This window comes from Elephantulus edwardii, unplaced genomic scaffold (assembly GCF_000299155.1).
Source record: "Elephantulus edwardii isolate Elephantulus edwardi_28Jun2011 unplaced genomic scaffold, EleEdw1.0 scaffold00042, whole genome shotgun sequence".
Taxonomy (NCBI): Eukaryota; Metazoa; Chordata; class Mammalia; order Macroscelidea; family Macroscelididae; genus Elephantulus; species Elephantulus edwardii.
The window spans coordinates 16,167,772-16,181,033 of record NW_006399792.1 but is presented as its reverse complement, the minus strand read 5'-3'; the positions used below and the strand labels follow the sequence as shown (position 1 = coordinate 16,181,033).

Here is a 13,262-nt window from a genome sequence, read left to right as displayed (position 1 = left end):
CTAGAGGATTGGCTATGAGTCAGTAGCAGCTCAATGGCACATAAGAGTAACAACAACTTTATTTAACGTCCATTCTATAAGCATATAATAAGTAACAGATATGAAGGTGTCTATCTGAGGAACCACGCAGTGCTTCCTTGCTCCGTTCACACAACAGCCTCCTGATCTAGGTATAGGTTCTACATGAGCACAATCAAGTACTCTGGGATTCCTATTCTTCTCAATGTCAGCTACAACTTGTCATGATCCACATAGTTAAATGCCTTTACAAAGTCAATAAAGCACAAATAGACATTCTTTGGTATTCCTAACTTTCAGCCATCATCAGCAATGATATTCCTGGTGCCTCAGCCTCTTCTAAATCCTGCTTGTACTTCTGGCCGTTCCTTATCTATGTACTGTTACAGTCATTTTTGAATGATCTTCAGTATTTTGCTTGCATTTGATATTTTTTGATCATTTCCACATTCAGTTGGATCACCCTTCTTGGGAATGGGGACAGATATGGACCTCTTCCAATCTGTTGGCCAAACAACTGTCATCCAAATTTCCTGGCATAGACTGACTGGTGAGTGCATCCAAGGCTACATTTGTTAATTGAAACAAGTCAACTGGTATCCCATTGATTCCTGGGACCTTATTTTTTGCCAATGCCTTCACTGCAGCTTCTACTTTCTACTTCATTACTTTTGGCTCTTGTTCATATGGTACTTCATCAAATGTTTCAGCGTCAATCAATTCTTTTTTATATAGTGACTGTATTCCCTCCATCTTCTTTTGACGCTTTCTGGGTCATTCAATATATTGCCATAGCATCTTTCAATATCGTGTGTGACAAGAGGCTTAAATTTGTTTTTCAGTTCAGCTTGAGAAATGCAGAGCGAGTTATTCCCTTTGTATTCTCTAATTCTAGCTCTCTGCATGTTCCATTATAATACTTTGCTTTGTCCTCCCAAGCTGCCCTTTGAAATCATCTGTTCAGCTCTTTCACTTCAACATGTTTTCTCTTTAGATTTGGCTTCTTGATGTCCTAGTGCATTATTTAGTCTCTTCAGACATCTATTTTGATTATTTCTTTCTCCTCTGTTTTTGTTAAGACCTTTTGCTTTCTTCATGGATGATATCCTTGATAGCAAACCTATTCTTAAGATAGATGATCAAGACATTCAGATGGAATTGATTCAAGGTCATATCTTGGTTCCTGCACTGAAAATCCCATGGACGTCCAAGAGAATGAACAGACATGTCTTGGAGAGGGTGCAGCTAGTGTGTTTTTTGGAGGAAAGAATGATGAGGCTTCTCACATAATTTGGACATGTTGCAAGGAGGTGCTATTCCTTGGAAAGGGACATGATGTTGGGAAGGCTGAAGGGTCAGTGAAGGAGAGGAAGACCCTCAACTAGGTGGACTGACATGGTGACTGCTACAATGGGCTCTTGTGTGTCAGGAAGTGTGAGGATGGTGCAGGACAGAGCACTATTCAGCTCTTTTGTTCAAAGGGTTGCTATGAGTCATGTTCGACTTGATGGCACTTAACAGCAACAACAATCTGAGGAACTACAGAGCCATACTTACCTAGTGGAGAACTTTAATAATTCAATGGTTACATTCAGTTTTCAGAGAAATTATTTACATTTAGTCAATAAAAATTAGTAAAACCAATATGAAATTGATAAGAGAGGGTGAAAATTACAGGGCCCTTTTTGAAATTAAGTGAATGCATGCCCAAACAAGACTCAGAAGAATCTTCTATAAGTTAACAATATACTTATTTTGACACAGAAAGGAACCACAGCAAATAAACTCAAGATCTATAGGAAAAGCAGAACGTAAAGAGTGTATAAGGTACTTACGTTATTACAATAAAATGCGTAAAATACTCCCGAGACGTAGCATCCCAGGATTCCAATAGAAATTCCTGCATAATCTAATGCCATCCATCTCCGACAGGTTTTCTCTGACCGATGGCAAGAAAAAAGATGATAGCCTACAGAGCAAAGCATACAGACCTGTGGGGAAAGAAAAGAAATCTTAGCAAAATGGACGTGAGAAATTAAAACAACTTGTGTGTACTGCTCAGTAAAATGGCTAAGAGTAACTGGCATTCTAGTTAGGCGTGGGGGCTAAGATTTCAGCTCTGCTCCTTCCAAGTCGGGCAAGCTACGCCATTGCTCTAAACCTCAGTGGCCTCGTGGGTAAAATAAGGGTAAGATTCAGAGAGCTATTCTTAATAGCTAACTTACAAAAATTTAAAATGAATAGCAGGGAAGGAATTTCTATTTTTAGAAGTATTTATTATAAAAGTTATCCTAAATAATTTAAATAAGAGTTGTATGATGTAAGAAATAGGACCCCCTCCTTCAGTTCCCTAGAAGTAGCCATTGATATCGTTATGTGTCCTTTAATACATCTAGAAACACAAACGTCTATACATACACAAAATACACATGTTCATTTTTCATTACTACTATACATGCTGTTCCACAATTTGCTCTTTAAACTTTTTTCACGTATATTTAATTGTACAGAGTTTACTTCTAAATTTCTGTATTATTTTGTTCTCCTCCTGTCCCAGAACCTCAAAAAATACCGAAAAACCTCATGACTTATGTTGAGTTGCCAATTTGGAAGCAAAGGGAATCTCAGTTAGTTGCTCTGGTGACTGATAAAGCTGCGGCAGCAGAATACCCTCCATCTACATATTTACTGTATGTATTATACTGGAGACGTAAAGGTGAAGAAGAAGAAACCTCTATAAACAAAGAAATTTTCGACACTGGTGAGCACATACTGATAGAAATCCTTCTGAAAAAGTTAGTGCATAATGCAATCAGAAAATAGGAAGGAGGGCCCCCTCTCTGAGAGCAATATGTACATTTGAGGAGTGAAGTGGCGGAAGGAAAGAAACTTCACAAAGTGCCACCTGTGGTGACTCATAAAAGACTAGTTGTGTTCAAGGGCCTAAGAAGGGTCTGCAAGGAAAAGGAGCACACTGAGAGAGAAATAGGACCCATCAAAAAATGTCCTGATGGCCGTGATCATGATGTGATCATGACAAGACCTATCATTCAAGATGGAGTACCACAGTGACTTCAACAATGGGCTTACGTCCAGTGGAAATTCTGAGAAGCGCTCAGGATTAGGCAAGGTTTTGATCTGCTCTCTGTAAGGTCAATATGAGTTGGAATCAACTTGACAGTACAACATCATCATTTATGAAGTCTTACCTTCAGTATGGACTATGCTGTGACTACGGAAGATTTTACATACACTCTATTAAAGAGGTTAGAGGAAAGACTAGAAGTTTTGAGACTAGAGATCGGCGGCTACCTCAGTAGGCCTAGGTAGCAATGACAAGAGCCAATCTTAGCCAGTGTCAGTGGTCGTAGCGAAAAATGGAACAAGTAAATGATATGAACTATTCCATTTCTAAACATTTTATAAAGAATCGCTAAGGCAGTGAAGTACTCCTCTAACTATACTAAGTTAGTTAGATACTATTGAGTTGGTTCAAACAACAGAATGGATTGCTGTTTGGTCTTGTGCCATTTTCACAATCACTGCTGTCTGAACCCAGTGCTGCAGATAGTGTGTCAATCACGCTCACTGAGGATCTTCCTCTTTTTTGCTGACCTTCTACTTTGCCAAGCCTGGTGTGCTTCACCAGATAGTGTCCAAAATGAATGAGACAAAGTCTGGCTCTCCATCTTCCAAGACATATTTATTCACTCTTTTGGAAGTCTAGGATTCATTCAATATTCTTTTAAAACACTGCTCTTTAAAGACATCAGTTCTTCATCAGTCTTTCTTATTCACTGGTCTGCTTTTATATACATATGAGGTAAGTGCAAATACCATGGCTTTGGTTAGTCCCCTGAGTGCTCTCTCTTCTTTTTAACACATGAGAAGTCTTCTACTGTAAAACTGTCCAATAAAACATGCTGTTTGATTTCTTAACGGTGAAAGTCATCTAACTAGCCTGTAGTGTCACCATGAATATTCAGTAACTATATTTAAATACAACTTTTTCATCCACTAAAATCCTTATTCACCTATGGCTTTTTGGCTACAAGTTAGGGAGTTCTGGTGGCCTACTGGAAAGGAGCTGTGATGCCAAGCCAAAGACACATGGTTCCAACCAGCAGTTGCTTCCAGAAGGCAAAGTGGCCAGTCTCCTCCCATGTGATCAACAGTCTCTAAAAGCCTGTGAGAGGGTTGGCCAAGAGTCCATTCTAACTTGATGGCATATACCAACAGCAACAATAGGCTACAAGACAGAGATTACTGATTCAAGTAAACATTAAGAATTTTAGTTTACTCTCATTCTAGAGATTTAATACTCTGTGAGGAGAAAATCAAGGTTGATAATTCTCAATGAGAGGGAAAGATAGGATGGTCATGTTGAATGAATCAAGAGCAGGTCACAACACATCATGGAGATGATAATATCTTGGGAGTCGTTAAGACAAGCAGGTAAAACAAGTAGACAGGCATGTACATACAAAGGTATGGAGAAATTTTAACCCAAACTTCAAAAGCCGTTAACTCTGGGAAATACAATGTTAAATAATGCTTACTTTCCCCCATATTCTGTTTTCTTTGCTTTAATTTCTGTATGTGTGGGGCAAAGGTTTTATAGTTTAAAACAGCTTTCCTAGCTCATTTGCGTTTTCCCCTGCCACATGGCTGAGACGATGCCAGTAATGTTCATAAGGTGAACAGCACCTTTTGGGAAGGGACCATGCAATTAAAATATGTGTACTAGTGAGGGGATTGGGCAGTCTTGCCATTCCACCTACCTTGCCATTCCACTTGGTTTCAATTGAGCAGTTTTAGAGGCAGAAAATGGGAATCTCACTACAAGTAAAAAAGAAGCAGTAGAAAGTCTGTGAAATGGAGAAATACTGAAACTGAGACACAGCAGCAGCAGGGAATCAGAGACCTACATGAAACAGAGCTGAGCCGGCCCTGCTGCCTCATGGAGCCAGAGGCCTTCACACAAGTCATTCTTGCCAGTCCAAGTCCTTCTTGCTGGAGGCTGGGTGGGGTGGGGTGGAAGGCTCTCATCACAGTTGGCAGGACTAAGCTTTGTAACACTGACTTAAACTCAAAAGGCTGAAGATCAGTGGGCCTGGAAGTACATCAGAATAGCTGTCCTAATTGAAGATCTGTATTCTGTTTCCAAAATGAAATGGATTTCCATAATAAAGCACATGATCTTGAGTGATCACATGATCAAGTCAGAGAGTTCTAAGTGGTCACTGCAACAGATTAGTGGACCAGTAGCAGAGCAGCAAGAAGTCTGCGAGGGATGGCTGGTGTTAGAATTGGTAGAGGTGGGTGTGGGAGAGGAGAGGGGTTTCAAACCTCATCAGAATACTTCTGTGTTGTGGATATTGTGGATGTGGGCTGTTCTTCCTTATGTAGTTAATGGAGGTCAGACATGATCCCCTCATGCTGTTCCTACTCTTTTTTACAATATGTTGTTGTTATAAGATGCTATTAAGACTCATAGTCACCCTGTGAATAACAGATCTGACCCTTGTCAACCCTGTTACCCTGTGTCATCCTCATCTCTCTGACACACTTGAGCACACTGCTGTAGTCAATGTGTCATTCTATCTGGCTGAGAGGGTCTTCCTCTCCTTTGCCATCTCTCCACCTTTCCAAGCATGATGTCTTTCTCCAAGGTATAGCCAGCCTTTCCTAGTAATATACCCAATGCATGTGAGATGAAGTTTTATCATCTTTGCCTCCAAAGTGCACTCTGACTGTACTCGAAGACATATGTTTGTTCTTTGGTAGTCTGTGGGTTAGTCAATCTTATTCTCCAACACCACAGTTCAAAGGCATCAATTTTTCTGTAATCCTTATTCACTGTCCAGCTCTTAGATGCATAAAAAGTGACTGGAAAGGCCTCAATCAGACGCACCTTAGTCCTCAAACTGACATCATTGCTTCTCAATAGTTTGAAGAGCTTTCTGACTGTAGACTTTCCCAGTGCAATGCATCTCCTGCACAGTCAACATCTCCCTTTGCACAGCTGTCAGGAGAAGGAGAAATACTGCTCTTTTACATGTCTCGTAGTAATAATAACAATAAAACTAATTTTATCATACAAAGGGAAATAACATAAGAAAAACACTAAAGTATTAATGGGAAAGTAAAGACAAGAGTAATAGTGTAAATAAAAACTCTTGAGTTTTAAAAATGTTAATATATTAATATATGCCAAAGTACTGAAGAGCAATGGTGTCTCTCTGGAGACTAAGGTGTGTGTGATACAGGCCATGGTCTTCGCAATCACTTGTTATGCATCAGAGAGTTGGACAATGACCAAGGAGGATAGAAGGAGAATTGATGCCCTTGAGCTGTGGTGCTGGAGAAGAGTATTGAGAATACCATGGACTGCTAGGAAAACAAACAGATTCATCCTGGAAAGGGTTAAACCGGGTGGCTCCTTGGAGGCAAGGATTCTGAGGCTCCGTCTAACATACTTTGGACATGTTGTGAGGAGAGACCGGTCCTTGGAGAAGGACCTCATACTTGGGAGGGTGGAGGGACGGCGCACGAGGGGAAGGCCCTCTATGAGGTGGATTGATTCAGTGACTGGGATAATTGGGATGGGAGTGTCAGAGACAGTGCGATTGGCACAGGACAGAGCAGAGTTTAGGGCTGTTGTACATAGGGTCGCTATGAGTCACAAGCAACTCGACGGCACATAATAACAACAACAGTATATGCTCAGTGTTATCCTGTTCAAAAGGGGATATGTTATTGTTAGAGTTCCTTTAAGAATGACTGAGGAGGGGAAAAAAACTGGTACAAGGAGTACTTTTCAGGTATTTGAGAAGTTTACTTATTCAGCATATCTTACTCCTACAAGGAAGGTAGTTACAACGTGTTCTTCACACGCTACATCTAAGCTCCTTGGCATTAAAACAAACAGCTTGTTCTCTGGCTCCTGCCTATCTTTGCAGGCTCATCTCTCTGCATCTAGTAGGGTCTAAGCAAAAAGGCAAAACCTACAATTCCAGAAAATACAAAGGTAAGTCTTGCTTCTAAGAACACAAACACTTTTTCTTGCTTATATGCCCTGTCTCTTCGTCCATGTTTGAGTGACTTGATCTCTGTAATATGTTAAGCACTGTATCCTGGTGCTTACCATGTTGCTGTTAGGTGTCACTGAAATGACAACTCACAGCGACCCTATAAACAACAGATCTGAACTCTGCCCTATCCTATACCATCCTCACCAGCTCCCAATATACTTGAGCCAATCAGTTGTTATAGTCACTGGGTCAATTCATCTAATTGAGGATCTTCCTCTGTTACTGTGACCCTTTCCATGCATGCTCTCCTTCTCCAAGGACTGGCCTCTCCTAACAACATGCTAAAAGTAAGTGAGATGGAGTTTCACTATCCTTGCCTCCAAAGAGAACCCTGGTTTCTCTTTCTCCTGGGTTGGCTTGTTTGTTTTCTTGGCAGTTCATGGGACATTCAGTGCCCTCTTTCCGAACATAACAACTCAAAGACACTGATTCTTTTTCTGTCATCCATTGTCACTGTCCAGCTTTTAGATGCAGAGCAAGCAACTGACAAGCCCATGGCTTGGATGAGGTGCACTTTAGTCTTAAATTGACATTACTGTTATATTGTACTCTGGAGAGGTCCCTTACAGCAGATTTCCCCAACGTGACTAGTCTTTTGAGATTTATTTATTAAGAATTATAAATTATCCCTGTACAGAACACAGGAGTTAGGTAAACTGAGAATAATAGTCTTGTGTAGGACTTTTCTTTCTGTTACACCATACATGATGGGCTTTCCTCTTTTTTTTTTTTTAAATAACTTATAAATGGGTACTAATGCTGTAGAAGAGTACTGAATATACCATGGACTGCTAAGAGAACAAGCAGGTTCATCCTGCAGAGGGTGAAGCCAGCTGCTCCTTGGTTGGAAGAAAGGATTCTGAAGCTCCGTCTGACATACTTTGGACATGATGTAAGGAGAGATCAGTCCTTGGAGAGGGACAATATGCTTGGGAGGGTGGAGGGACAGCGCAGAAGGGGAAGACCCTTGATGAGATGGATTGACTCGGTGACTGGGGTAATGGGGGTAGGTGTGTTGGAAATAATAAGGTTGGCTCAGAATAGAGCTCAGTTCAGAGCTGTTGTACACAGAGTCACTATGAGTCGCAGACAACTTGACGGCACATCACAACAACAACATACAATTGGAGGTGATGCTTTTCTCCAGACATCTGGTATTAATTTTCCCCTATCTTGTTGCACAAATTTCAACAAAAAGTAAATGGAGTGTACTTAGGAATTTCAGAAAAGCGCACTTTGCTGATATTTTCTGACATACTGTTTCTTAAAAGTCTCCCTTCAGTTGCTGAAGTACGCAAAGCCTTACAAGGGAATGTTAAAAAACTAAATACTAAAATGCTAAAATACACAGAAATTTGTTGCTCGACATCACACGATGAGATAGGCTTCCAGTCACCTGCTCTATAGCTCTGAGATCTGTCCAACACTGGTTCCTAGGACTGTGTCCAGCTGGTGGTTTAGAATACAGAAAACAAACCAACCACTATGTATAAGAGTCAACTCCCACAGAAGCAATATTGGCCTTTTGAATGCTGAGACTCATGGGCTTGTTGATGTGGGTTTCTGTTGTGCCAGATCTCCTGGGAGCTCCTGTACACTTCAGTCAAGCAGTCCAGCCTGGCTTGGCACTCTGGAAGACAGGTACTACTTGGGATATCCCATGTGGTTCTATTGGATCCTTCAATAAAACGCAGAGGTAGTAAATCACCTTCGTAAACAGCCTTGTTAATAACAATATCCTTTAACTTGCCCATCTCAATGAAAGTGGTACTTTCTTTGCCAGAGGTGTAAGATGAAGTCATCTGGATGCCCAGGAAATCAATGATTAATAAAGTCTCTTGATCAATCTTTACAAAATGGAGATAGCCCAGCAGGCCTAAAAGGGTGATAAGGATGGCCTGCTCAAAGAGGGTGAAGAGTCCATAGGCCACCAGCCACACAGCACAGGTGACGGCAGTGAGCGAGCAGGAGAGCAGAGGGAAGCTAATGCAGAACTCCCCGCAGGATGAAGAGCACTGGTGGAGCTGCAAGGCCAGAAGGCCACCGCAGATACCAGAGAAGCTTTGCTCATCCTCCACGGCCATGATTGCCACCCCCTGGCCAGGCTGTGCTGCCTCGTCTTTTGATTTCTTGGCTACAAGTACCAAGGGTGCCTCGTCTTTTGATTTCTTGGCTACAAGTACCAAGGGTGTTGACTGTGGATCCAACTAAGATGAAATCATTGACAACTTCCATCTATCATGATGCTGTTGTTGGCCCAGGGATGAGGATTTTTGTTTTCTTGATGTTAAGTTGTAATCCATATTGAAGGCTGACCTTCTCCGGCAACTGTTTCAAGTACTCCTCACTGTCAGCAGGCAAGGTTGTGTCTGTGTAATGCATGTTGTTAGGCTGCTGATGAATCGTCCTCTGACCTAATGACACATTCTTCTTCATAAAGTTTAGCTTCTTGAATGATCTGTTTAGCATACAGATTGAGTAAGTATGGAGAAAAGATACAGCTCTGATGCACATTTATATCTGTCAGGCTGGAACTGACTCACAATTGACCCTTCAATGGGTTTGTAGAAGCATAAATCTTATGGGAGGAGACCACTCATCTTTCTTTCTCAGAGCAGCTGGTGTATTTGAACTGTGTGCCTTTGAGTTGACAATGCTACTCCTTATTATATCACTATAATTACTAAATCATAATGTAAAAAACACATAAATGAATGCATTTGAGGATAAGACTTTTTTTTTTTGATAAGACATTCTTAGCCCGCTCTTCCCAGTCTCTTATATCCTGTTCTTCTCACATGCAACTATCTCTGGAAAAGTTCCTAGTCCTTAAAATTACACCCTACTATTCAAACTGTACTCTATTAAGCCTACTTGGAGGAAAGTACTGAGTACAGGTAGTCCTTGATGGAATTTCATTCCAAAGAGTCCATAGTAATTATCTTTCAGTATCAGTTTTTATATACAGTAGTGTTTTGAATAGTAAATCACAAAGCCAAGTCCCTGAGAATGATAACATCAGCAAATTATTTGCTGCAACATATTAGTAATCATAAAATATATAAGAACTGCCATAAATGCAGGTTGTCCTAAACTAGGTTATATTGTAATTTGGAAAGTATCAGAACTTAAAATAGGTATAAATAAAAAAATGGTTTTATAACAAAAATTAAATATAAATCAAAGTTTTCCTCTTCTGCTCACTGATCTCGAGAATTTGATAAATATCAGTGAACCAGTTATACGTGTAATTTCATAGAAAGAAAATAAATGGTCTCCTTAAGTAGAGAAATTTTTAAAAATTTTATTGGTTTGTTTACAAAGTTCATATACATTGTGTTTCACACGATTCTATATATTGTGTTTCACACGATTCTTCATTTACATTGTTTCATACATTCATTCTCATGCCTTATGTTTCATAAAATAATCACCATTGGACCTTGCCCATCATTATCCTGTCTTTTTGCCTAGATTCTTCCCATTTACTTCCCCCCTCCTATCTTCACCCTTCTGCTCCCTACCTTGAGTTACCATACATGTTTTAATAGTTACCTATCTATTTTTACAATATTGGTCACATGTTTTAATAGTTACCTATTTTTACAATATTGGTCACATGTTTTAATAGTTACCTATTTTTACAATATTGGTCTTATACAGTATTTGTCCTTATGAGACTGTGTTACGTAAGTAGAGAAGTTGTGCTCATTTGTCTTTAGCAAATTTTATGTAGAGCAAGTAATAGATCACTACTTTAGGGCAGTATTACTTTCCTGCTTAATAATCTTCCACTGTCATACTTTGAGGTTACTTTTTCATTAGAAGCTGTAATTATTTACAGTTTTTAGTTTTTCAAGTAAGTATTAGCCAGTATACAACATAAGTAAACTAACATCAAGAATAAATGCACTGAGCTCAGCTCAGACTAGTAGTGAAGTGATAAAAAGCACAAAAGAGAGGAATAACATGGATCTCAGTGTTGTGCACAGAGTAATGATATAAATGGTTTTTTTTTTAAATTTATTAGTGATTAAGAGCACCGTAGTCTACGTGAAGGGAGCACTGTGGCTTAGTAGTAAAGAGCTGCACTAGTCACACAAAGGCATGTGATTTGAATCCACCCGCTGCTCCATGGGAGAAAGATAGGCAACCCCCTCTCACGTGATTTACTGCCTATGAAACCTTGCTGGAGGGTCAGCTATTAGTTGGTTCCAACTCAACAGTACATGACAACAACAACAGCAACAGTCTATGCAAAGAACTAAAAAAGTAATTCTAAAGAAACAGCGTCACTTCCCTTATAAAACTGGCAATGGAATTTAAGAGACAGTTTTACTCTAATCAGAATAGTACACCTGAAGGGGGAAAAAAAAAAGTTTCTCTCCCAGAATTTTTAAATACTTTAGAATTTAAAAAAAAGGGGAAGGGAAATGTTTCTTGGCCACTTATTTCCAAAACATTAATTTACATAAAGTCATGAACTAAAGCTATTAAGATATGAAATAAAACGGTGTATAATGAAAACATCTATGTAGTTAATGTATAATCTCTCTACAACAAACAAAGTAAGTAGCAACGATTAACTACAGGGCTTGATGGTCGAGAACTGGAGCAAGGGAGAACATGGCTTGTTCCTTTCATTTTTAAATTTTTTTAAAACTTTTTAACTCTTTTAAAACTTAACTCTTTACTCTTAAAATGTCAACAATATTATGGTCCACATTTATTTTCTTAGTTATAATTAACTTTGAAAATCTAACCACAGCATTTTTAATAATACTTTTACAGGTTCTATTTTGAAGGCTTAGTATTATATTTTAAAGTACTTTACGAACAAAGTACTAAAGAACTAACACACAGAAGGTAGAAGGAGAAACTTCTTGAAAGCAGCAAAGTATAAATAAGATCAAAGGAAGGATAAAATTAACATTTTAGGAATAGAAAAGATCAGTACTAATGTAACAGAACATTATCAAAGATGGTACAGAAATAAAGTTTTAAAAATTTGACATGTAAATAGGAAAAATAAATCTTTCTAACGAACTTTTAAACAGACACTAGTATTCTTTGTAAAATAGTCTATGCTAGTCTTGCATTAATTTTAAAGCAAAGATTAAAAGATATTTTTTTCCATCATTAAAACTTACTGGATTTCAAATACATCCTCCTAATATCCTACAAGTCTAACTCTCATAATATTTTCTGCTTAGATTATGAAAGGAAATGAACTGACCTATATGCTAATTTGGAAGTTCTTTAAAGCAATAAATGAGTTTAAAGTGAGGTCACTTGTCCACGTTTGCCTGACTAAAGTCCAGTTGACTAATCACAGTGTTTGTGAAATGACTTACCTGGAAGCAGAAAAGACAAATAGAACAAATTACAAAATCTTCTCTGGATGCACTCGCTGAAGGTAACACAGATGTCATGTCATATATTCCCAACGTGAAGAAGAGAAAGAAGCCCAGCAAATGACTCCAGATGTTTACTGTCTCATTAGATAAAATAAACAAACTGGAAAATAAACAAACATGTAGTTCAGATTCATAATTTGTTTACTCCCTATTTTTTACTTGCTATTTTAAGTCCTCAACCTCATCTTTGCCTTTCTAAATTGATAAATCAATTAATCTTGAATTTTCCGACATTTTTGTTCCTCCTGGTCCTTTGGAGCTTTTTCACGTTCTCCCTCATTATCATATTTACCATTTGTTTCCTCATATTATTTACAAACAAATCCCATCTCATCCACCAAGCTCTCAACTCACAGACAATCAAATCATCCATCTTTTTGATAGCAACTTTTCCAAGACTTTCACTTGCTCAGAGTAGATGTTCAATGTGTACAGAACTGAATGTCTTGATTAAAACTAGATGTTAACTTTGATTTCCTCTAAGTATCTGAAAACTTGCTCAGTGCAATATTAGGCACAAAGTTAAGATACATATTTATTATTGATGTTAGTTGTTGTCAGCCAGTTTCAACTCATGTTGACCCCATGTGTTTAGCAAAGTGAAACTGCTCCATAAAGTGTTCAAGGGAGTGGCTTGACTGACAGAACTTTCTTCAGTGCTGTCTCTGGGTTTGCATCACCAACCGTTTGGTTAACAGAGAGCAGTGAACCATCTAGCAAGTATTAAAAAAAA

At 38.8% G+C, this 13,262-nt stretch overlaps 1 protein-coding gene and 1 pseudogene across 1 annotated transcript in view; both read right to left on the bottom strand.

Moving 5' to 3' along the window:
• Window positions 1–13,262, bottom strand: part of PAQR3 (progestin and adipoQ receptor family member III) — a 27,537-nt gene that overhangs the window by 10,776 nt on the left and 3,499 nt on the right. Inside the window, exons 2-3 of the mRNA XM_006885291.1 lie at window positions 12,467–12,629; window positions 1,854–2,009 (exon numbers count right to left, since the gene is read on the bottom strand). Of these exons, the coding sequence (XP_006885353.1) occupies window positions 1,854–2,009; window positions 12,467–12,629 (319 nt within the window). The remainder of the gene's footprint in view (window positions 1–1,853; window positions 2,010–12,466; window positions 12,630–13,262) is intronic.
• On the bottom strand, window positions 8,652–9,196 carry LOC102866439 (annotated as a pseudogene).